Raw genomic sequence first — 9,690 nt, 5'->3', positions numbered from 1 at the left:
GCCGCCCCGGCCTGCCCCTAGCCTTCCTCCCTCTGTCTCTCTCGCACTCATGGGGCTTCCCCTTCGGATGCGAGAGAGACAGAGCGACGAGGTGATCCTTCGGAATCAAGTGGCAGGGGCACTGACATAGTGACGCGTTGCGCCCAGCAAACAAAACAGTGCAGCATCTCCTTCCAGGTCATCCATGACGTCAGGGCCTCTCAAGTTCAAGTTACCGCGCCCTGGCGTGTGATGGGTTGCCTACCCTGCGGGCGGCGCCATAGGACTCGTGAGCGTGACGCCACGGCCAGTGCGGCGGAGAACGGGCGACGGCCCTGCGTTTTAGTTTTGGTTCGCAAGCATCAAACTCATTTTCTGTCGGAAAGAATGGTACCCCGAACATTCGCAGCCCCTCCTTTTCGCGCCCTATTTTCAAACTGATGCGCGGGGAGATTTTGGTCCCCTGCGGCGAGAGGCGTTTGCCCGGCCTCGTGGCTTGTAAACAAGCAACAAGCAACCACTACCGCCGCAACACACCGCACCGCACTCGACTCGACAATCCCACCTTGTCTCGTCTTGATCGGCCGCTTCGGAAACTATTTCAAATCGGGTCCAAGCGCAAGCAAATGCCTTGCTAATTGGTTGAGACGATTCGTCTGCCATCGTTGCAACGGAGGTGATGTCACGTTCGTTTCTTTCGTGCCAAAGCCGATGTTGCGCTGCAAACTGAGGCTCCGTTCGGGATACCGGTGACTTCAGTTCCAAAGATTTTCTCCTTTTCTGACTATACTCCAACATAATTCAGAATCGTCATTTTTGCCTGTTTGAAGTTTGTCTGGGCTGGTCGATAGTTGCGTGGGAGACTCTCTCCTTTTTGTATAATTTTATCCATTCATGATCTCTGTAACCTCTTCCTTAACCATCTTTCTTGTTGTTCTGTTTATTGAACAAAAAGTACAAAACTTACCTATTTGGTCATTTTTTTTATTGTTAATGCTTACTTTTCTCGTTTTGTTCCCTTTCAGTCATGGCGTCTGAGGAGTTTGAGTGCACACAGGTCTTACACACCTCATTTGACACATCGTGCGAGGATCTCTCCGCAACCAAAGTTCAGGTCAGTTTGCTCTGCTTCGCTGTGGTTGTGTGCTGTCATTGATATAATAATCTGTGTGTTCTTATCCCTTGCTTCCTGGTCTTAGGTTGCTACACTAAAAATAAATGAAGCTGAATACTCAATTTTTAACGGTGACACGAAAATAGGCAGAGACCCAAAACAGTGTTTAGTAGCTATCGACAGAAAGGTAAAAACTTGTTGTTAATACATGTTGTGAGTTGAAGGGCAACATCTGCATCAAATTGTATCTGTTTCAGAGTGTTTCTTCGCACCATGCACTGATTGAGGTTGAATCGGGCCATCATATTATTTGTGATTTGGGGAGCAGCAATTCCACCCGTCTTAATGGAGTGTGTTATCCAACCCTCTTTACTTTTAAAATTTCCTTCTATATGATTATTACTATTAATTAACTTTCTTTTGTGTGGTACAGATGCTTCTCAAACCTAATGTGAGGTATAACTTACCAGATGGTGCTATTGTCCAAGTGGCTGACTTGCGTGGCACATACCATATTTTACCTCTCAAGGTATGGTGTTTGTTTCTTATATGATTGTCTTTTAAGTATTATATCCAATTTAACCTTTAAATCCTTTATTGCAGAAACCTGAAATGGAAACATCTGTTCAAGGTATAATTGATACATTAGCATTCTTCTATTTTAACTATTGTTACAAACAATTTTTGACTCCAATGGTTTTCTTTTTTCCACAGATATATTTGATTCACCTTGCAACAAGATTAATACTCCTAAGCGTTTCAGTTTGGTATGAGATACATTTATTTTTCATATTGGTTTTCTTTTATGTTTCTCTTGAAATTACCCTACTCCAATTTTAATTTTCAGAATGACTCTGATGATATTATAGAAAGTACTCCAATGAGGAAAGTGTTCAAAAAGCCATTCCCTAAAATACAACCATCCACTTTGAATGAATCAGTCCATCTGCAAGACACCATCTATGGAAACCAAAATGATATGCTCTATGAAGCAGAAACACAAATTGGATCCGATCTGGAAAATGGAAGCAGGAACTCGTCATCAATATTGTCTGAAACTTTAGATGACAGTGTTGCAGTAAGGGATGCTCCTTCTTTCTTTGTTCCTTGCACTCAAGATATGCTCTCTGAATCAAGCTTAAATCTGCATTATGATACTGACAAAAGTGTAGATGCTTCAACATCAGAAACCAAAGAAGGTACTGTGCCAACAGATTCTGCAAAACGAGAAGAATCCAGTGAGCAAGGCGAAGTGGACCTGTTTCTTAATGCTGAAGAGCAGACTGTCTCTGATCCCAGTGGTTCCAATAATTGTCAATCTGAATACGACATGGATTGTGAGGATCTAGTTAAACATGTGGAGAAAATTGAAAGGAGTCTCAGCTCAGAAAGCATGAATGCTTCCAGATGTCAAGAAACTATGGATCATCTTTCTCCAAATAAACAACCTGCAGCTGATAGACATACTGAAATGCAAAATTCTTGTTCTGCACATGATTCTTCAACGCGTTTGACAGATGCCAATGGAAGTGATGAAATCAAATCATGTGCTGAGGGAGTAGAGAATCCCAACAATATCCATGATGAAACAGATGAGGAAGGACTTGTCAGGGATAGTTCCAATGCGAATATTCATGATGCTAAAACACAATGTTTACCAGGAGGTGTTGACTCGGAACCAGAAACAGGTAGTGTGAACATGCATGCCAGTGATGGTACCCTCAATATTCATGATGCAAAGACTCAAATAGTAAGTGCTAATGATACAGACTCCGAAACTGATGAGGAGGGAGTGTATGGAGCTTGCACTGAAATGCCGCATCATCCAGGTTCATCTGTTGCTTCCAAAGGTGAGAAGAAAGATTCTGATGATATTCATGATGCAAAGACTCAATTTGTGTCCGCTGAACATTCGGACTCAGAAACCGATGAAGAGGGAGTGTATGGTGCTAGTACTGAGAGGGCACCTTTATATAATACCTCTGAGAAAAACATTTTCAAGAAGAAAAATGCTGAAGATATTCACGATGCCAAAACTCAAATTGTGCCTGTGAACAATTCTGACTCAGAAACTGATGAGGAAGGAGTGTATGGTGCTTGCACTGAAAAACCACAAATTTTGGCTTCAGGTGATACTTCTGAAGATACCGCCGCAGAAAAAAGCAAAATGGAAGAAGTTCATAATGCAGAAACACAATATGTTGTTGCAAATTGTTCAGCTTCAGATACGGATCATGGTGATATTTACAGGGCTGGCACAGAAAAGCCTGAGAGCCTTCATAACATTCATGATGCCAAAACTCAACTCTTCACCATTGAAAGTGCCTCAAACTCCCAGCTAGATTCTGAAAGCATTTTGGATATGAACACCAATGAAGGAGAAGAAGCCGATATTCATGATGCAAAGACACAAATGGTGTCCAAAATTTCTGACTCAGAAACGGATGACGAGAGAGTATATGGTGCTTCCACTGAAAGACCAGGCAATGTGGCTGTGGGCTCTGCTTCTGAAGAGGACATTTCTGCCCACAAAGAATCACGGGATATTCATGATGCCAAGACTCAAATGGTTTGTGCAAAGGATTCTGACTCAGAAACAGATGAGGAGGGAGTTTATGGTGCTTGCACTGAGAAACCAGGCAATTTAGCTACAACATTTGCTGTGGAAAAGGGTGGTTCTGAAGGCAAAGAATCAGAAGATATTCATGATGCCAAGACTCAAATGGTTTGTGCAAAGGATTCTGACTCAGAAACAGATGAGGAGGGAGTTTATGGCGCTTGCACTGAGAAACCAGGTAATTTAGCTACAACATTTGCTGTGGAAAAGGGTGGTTCTGAAAGCAAGGAATCAGAAGATATTCATGATGCAAAGACTCAAATGGTGCTTGCTAATGATTCTGACTCAGGAACTGATGACAATCATGTGTATGGTGCTTGTACTGAAAAGGCAGAACACATTGATAACATTCATAATGCTCAAACGCAACTTCTCACCCTTAATAGAGCCACATCACATATTGTCAAAAGCAAACCTGGCAGTATTGGCACTAAGAATACTAATGGTGTTGAAGTAGAAGAAGACAATGGTATTCATGATGCGAAGACTCAGATGTTAATCAGCAGTTCGCATTTAAAAATTGATGATTTAGGTCCAGGTGAAAATTTTGAAGAAGCTGATTCAGAGAAGAAAGATTCAGACAATATTCATGATGCCAAAACTCAAATTGTACATGCTAATGGCTCAGACTCAGAAACAGATGAGGAGGGAATGTACGGTGCCTGCACTGAAAGACTTACTTCAGCAAAAGCTTCTGAAGATATTCATGAAGCAAAGACGCAAGTAGTATCTGTCAACGATTCTGATTCAGAAACTGATGAGGAGGGAGTTTATGGAGCTTGCACTGAGCAACACCTTGATGTTGCTTTAACCAATGCTTCTGATGCATCTGTCGCCGAGAAAAAAGGATCAGAAGATATTCATGGTGCAAAGACTCAAATCATTTCGGCAAATGAGTCAGGTTCAGAAACGGATGAAGAGGGAGTCTATGGAGCTTGTACTGAGAGGATTCCTGAGATGACTGTGGACAGTGTATCTAGTGCAAGCAAAACACCAATTATGTCTAATAACACTCGTTCAAAAACCTTTGACAGCAAAGAAGAAGCCAACAATATTCACATTGCCAGTACTGAGATGGCTCAATTCACTGTTGATAAAACTGGTACTGCTGGCAACCAGACATCTGATAGTGCATTTTATGATGCAGAGACTCAAATATTACCAGAGCTTCTCTCAAAATCTGAAAATGTACATCATCAAAATGTTGCAAAACAATCTATTGCTCTAAAGGCAAGTCCAAAAAAGAGACTCTCACTCTCTTATAGGAAGAAAATGGGAGGTGCAAATGATGACTCCAAGAGAAGAAGTGTCAGCCCTTCCAAAGGTACTGATCAAACTAATGAAGATAATATTTCTACTGCAGCAACACAGTTGTTACCAAATATTGAAGATGATATTTCTACTGCAGCAACACAGCTGTTACCAAAAGTTGAAGATGATATTTCTTCTGCAGCAACACAGATGTTACCAAAAGTTGAAGATGACATATGCTCTGCAGCGACACAGAAATGTGAAAGCCCTAGATTTAGCAGAAGATTAAAGGGCATAACCGCTAATGAGACTGCTCACTCTTTCGACTCGCCAAAAACTCCCAGTCTCCGTCAAATTCGAAACACTGACACCTCCACTCCATTTTGGAGTGCCAAATCGAAATTGAGTAAGGATGATAGCAAAAGCTCTGAAGAAGACATGTGTTTTGCTGCTACTCAGATTTTGCCAGACCCTGGCTCAAGCAGAATTGGTGTTTCACCAAGTCCCATTCCAACAAGAAACAGCCCAGGAAAAAGTTTAAATCTAAGTCATGATATATTCAATGATTCAACTCGAATTTGGCCAAGCCCTGGGTCAAGCCGAAAAACTAGGAGTCAAAATAGCCAAGATAACGTCAATCCTTGTGATTCCTCAGAAGAGAAACCTAGCCAGACAAGATCTTCAAGTGAAAATGTAAATCATAACAGCCCTGGGCCGAGCTACAGAAGAAGCAGTCAAAATTTACTTAAAGAAACTGATAACATTTCTGAACCTTCGAGTGTTGCTACAAGAAGAACTCCAGGCCTTCTTCCAACTCCAGAATTGGCTGGTCCTGGTCCACGCTCAAGCAGGAGAACAAGTGATCAAAGTCCATGTAAAGAAAATAGCTTTTCTGCCTCAGGTGCACTGGAAGTTTCTTGCACAACTCCAAGCATGGGAGACAGCAGTAAAAGTCCCTCAAAAGAGAGCACTGTGCCAGTCAAACCATCACCTAAGTCGGCTGAAATGAGACCAGCTCTTGGATCAACGGAATTGAGCAAAGTTGATCCCATATCCCCCAAACCTTCTTCCTCTCGCAGAAGTGTTTCTTTTGCTGAGAACATTCAGGTTTTGTCCAATCCTGGAAGTACTACCCAAGTTGCAGGAATTGAAAAGCTCTCTAAATCAACGGCTCAAACTCGAAGCAAAAGGAGCCCCAAGAAACGTCCTAGTCTTGAGAAACAAGGTAATAAAAAGAAACGACACTTAGGGTCTTCTGTATTGGAAGTTGACATTGAAGAATCAAGTAGTGATTCAAATAAGTCTCAAGATTGTTTGATTGATGAGGGTAGTCCTCTGCCCGCTCAACAAAATGAAGACAATGCTATTAGTGATGCAGAAGAACCTGTGCAGGCAAGAACTTCAACCTCTGCTCAATCACCCATGAAAAATGTAAATCAACAACAAACTTCTTTGTTCGAACATGAATCCACTAGTCCCATAGTATCACGCAGTAAAGGCAGGAGAACATTATCCTTGTCTAGGTCCAAATTTAGCCCTCAAGGTTTCATGTCTCCAGAGGGACTAGCTGGAAAAATGTCTTCTGATGATTCTTCACCAAAATTGGAAGGAGTAATGGCTTCACCTACAGAGCCAAATGATGAGAAGCCCAACGAGATCATAGGAAATGTGACCTCTGCACCGAATTCCCAGCCTTCCAAGCAAGAGGCTGCTGCAAAAGTGGCGAGAATAATACCTTCCTCCAAACAGCCAAAGAATGAGGAGCCAAATGAGATTAAAAATGTTACGACTGTCACAAGAAATTCCCAACCTTCTGAGGATGAGGCTGCCACAAAGGGTTCAAAACCACCAAAGTCATTAGAAGGTTCCACACTTGAAAAGAAAGATGGGCCTATCAGGGAACCTAAAAGTAAAGGTGCTTCCACAAAAGGAAAAAGTAAGAAAACCACAAATTCCCAGTCTAATGTTTCAGCAGAAGCTCATGAAAGTGCACAGCCTCAAGTAGAAGAGACCTCAGAAAAATCAAATTCAAAAATTGGGTTGTCTGGCCAATCAAGATTAAGCAGATCAACACAACAAGCATCCCAGGACATTTCTTCAGAGGCCTCTGTAGTCAGCAAAATATCTATTCGGACTAAGAATCAACCCTCTAAGAAGCCTATTAAAAAATCAGGAACCGTAACTGAAGCTGAAAGTTCAACCACTCTAGAGCCTTCTGACAATAAGTTGGCCAACACTTCGAAAGAAACTAAGTGCAACTCTCAAAAGGTTGCAGATTCTAAGTCTGGAGATTCTGATTCAACCTCTCTTGCTAAGGACAGTGCTTCAGTGAATGAATCAACGCCTGCCAAGTCATCTCGGCGTTCTTCACTTAAAAAACAGGATGGCGTTACTAAAGAATCAAAACCTAAACCTGGACCAGCAAAAAAGATTAAAGCCAGTAAAAATAAAGACAGCCAAAGTCAAGATAATTTGGTATCAGATGGAGAAGGACGAAGAACCACTCGAGCAAGAAGGCAACCAGACAAAGACATCAAAGGTACTGAACTAAATATTAATGAGCAGATAAACTTAAAGAAAATTTCAGAATCTTCTAATAGTCTTGAATCCATTCCTGAAGATGTGAGTGCTCCCCAGAGTCAAGGCGGAAGACCCACTCGTGCCAAGAGACAGCTTGTCACAGTACCTGAAGACCACACATCAGCTGCTGGGAGTGCTTCTCAGACGAGCAACTCATCTGCTGCTGGTGATCGTAGGTCAAGCCGCCTCAGGAAACAAACTGTAGCTTTAAAAGACTATGACTGCTCTGGTGAGAGTCAAAGCCAAGAATCAAGTTCCACTGATCAAGTCAGTGCTGCAAGCAGCAGTGATCACCCCAAAGGAAGGAAATCTAGCCGTAACACAAAACAGAAAAATGATGCAAAATCAGGCCCGCAAGTGAAGGGTGTTAAACGCATTTCGTCAGATGTAGCTGATCAAGACACTATGCCTTCCAAACAGCCTCGGACAAAAAGTGATTTGTCTTTGACCTTGGAAACTAGTGTCCAAACTACCAATGTACTGGACATAAGTGCTGGGCCATCATCACTTAAGAGAGAAAATACATTAAATGATTCAGTAGATTCAGAACCTGAAAGCAAACGCCGCAGAGGCAGACTTGACAGTGTTGCTTCAATAAACTCAAGTCCTCGAAGGAGCCCTCGGCAGGTAAAGAGTCTTTCATTCACTGAACAATTTTCATTTTCATTCATATTTCTATATAAAATTATATCTTATTTCTGTTACTTTCATTTTCAGAGCTTCAGAGGAGCTGCATCTACGTCTACCATTCGCATTTTGTTTTCTTTTTACAATAATCCAAGGCAGGAATCTTTTATGAAGCAGCTTGGTGAGTGTGTGACTTCAATATTTCCTGATAAATAGTGACTGAACTTAGTGCTCATCTGCCATGTTATATGTTACAGGTGCTTCTATTGTCAACGATGTTGACTCTGCCGATGTTCTGGTTACTGATAAATTAAGGAGAACTGTTAAACTTTTAAGTATAGTTGGAAAAGGTCTTCCAGTTGTAAGTCCTAGTTGGCTTCTTCAATGCAAGCGTGCTGGGCGATTACTGGGTGGGTAGTATTCTTGGTTCAAGCATGATGGTTCAAGTAAGAAATCAATTTGTTCAAGAATATCTTGTTCATGAATGTGTTGGAATGTGCATGTCTGCAGATCCATGGGAGCATTTGCTATCAGATCTCGAGTCTGAAGCAAAATTTAATATGAAGCTTGAAGAATCTCTAAAAAAAGCAGCTGGTCAACCTATCCTTCAGGATCAGCATATTTTTGTTACAGAAAGTGTAAAGCCAGAACCTGAAGAAATGAAAGGTACACTAGCAAATCTATTCCATTCTTTTTCAGTGGTGTTTCTTTGAAAAATTTTACTTTCTCCTAACCCTGCATATTGCTTTGTTCCAGCCATTATTCTGAGCTGTGGTGGCCACTGCCTCCCTCGTGTGCCAAGCGTTTGGCCCAACAATAGTATTATCATTTCCTGTGAGGAGGATAAAAACGTCTGGAGTAACTTAAAGGGAAAGGTCTCTATCGTATCGGCCGAATGGCTGCTCTCAGGCGTTTTGAGACAGCAACTTGAGAGTAAGAAGTTCCTCCTGAAGAGAATTTAGCAAGATGTTAATATTGTTATTGTCCCTTTTAATTCAGCCAAAGTCATTCTTTAAAAAAAATATTTTTTTTTTTTATACTTTATGTTTCTATTGTATCATGAAACATTCTCTTCTAGAGATACTATGGCAATAAAATTTTGTTCTGCTGAAGCTGAAGCTGCTTGTGTGTTGACTTAAGTTTCTTCCTGAATGTACCTGAAAATTTCGTAGAGTCACCTTTTGCCCCCTTTGCACATCCCACAAGTCTTCAGGATTGATTATAAGCAATTACTTGGAATACTCTTGTATGTGAATCATTTATTTCAACAAAAACATACAAAAACCGAGATGAAGTTACAAAAACTTGTGACTTTGAGTTACTGGCTAACCTAGCTGTGACATTTTATGGAAGTTATCATAAAAAGACTTAATAAAACATATGGGCAAATCTTCGGTGCTAATTGTCTACGTCACCGCATATATCTTACCAAAAAGATAAAAACAGGTCGATCCGCAAAGAGCTGCCCTTTATTTTTCAATGTAAACTGATTCCTACTGAGCAGTGTAAGCTATTTTAATAA

The 9,690-nt window shown here is 41.2% G+C and overlaps 1 protein-coding gene across 3 annotated transcripts; it reads left to right on the top strand.

Moving 5' to 3' along the window:
• The first annotated feature begins 474 nt into the window (after positions 1-474).
• Positions 475-9,286, top strand: LOC117644438 (mediator of DNA damage checkpoint protein 1-like). Of its 3 annotated transcripts, XM_034383930.1 has the most exons (13): positions 475-655; positions 1,005-1,093; positions 1,179-1,280; positions 1,351-1,443; positions 1,527-1,622; positions 1,697-1,724; positions 1,808-1,860; positions 1,941-7,500; positions 7,582-8,168; positions 8,259-8,349; positions 8,426-8,578; positions 8,679-8,834; positions 8,925-9,286. In XM_034383930.1, exons 2-13 carry the CDS (start codon positions 1,007-1,009, stop codon positions 9,128-9,130), a joined length of 7,212 nt encoding a protein of 2,403 aa, XP_034239821.1. In that variant the 5' UTR covers positions 475-655; positions 1,005-1,006; the 3' UTR covers positions 9,131-9,286. The 3 variants fall into 3 exon arrangements, with proteins under 3 accessions (XP_034239821.1, XP_034239820.1, XP_034239819.1); XM_034383929.1 differs by having other exon boundaries at positions 476-728; positions 1,941-8,168; XM_034383928.1 differs by having other exon boundaries at positions 477-655; positions 1,941-8,168.
• Positions 9,287-9,690: the final 404 nt, after the last annotated feature.

This window comes from Thrips palmi, unplaced genomic scaffold, assembly GCF_012932325.1.
Source record: "Thrips palmi isolate BJ-2018 unplaced genomic scaffold, TpBJ-2018v1 HiC_scaffold_18, whole genome shotgun sequence".
Taxonomy (NCBI): Eukaryota; Metazoa; Arthropoda; class Insecta; order Thysanoptera; family Thripidae; genus Thrips; species Thrips palmi.
The sequence above is the reverse complement of the archived record's forward strand: the minus strand, read 5'-3'. Positions and strand labels throughout refer to the sequence as shown.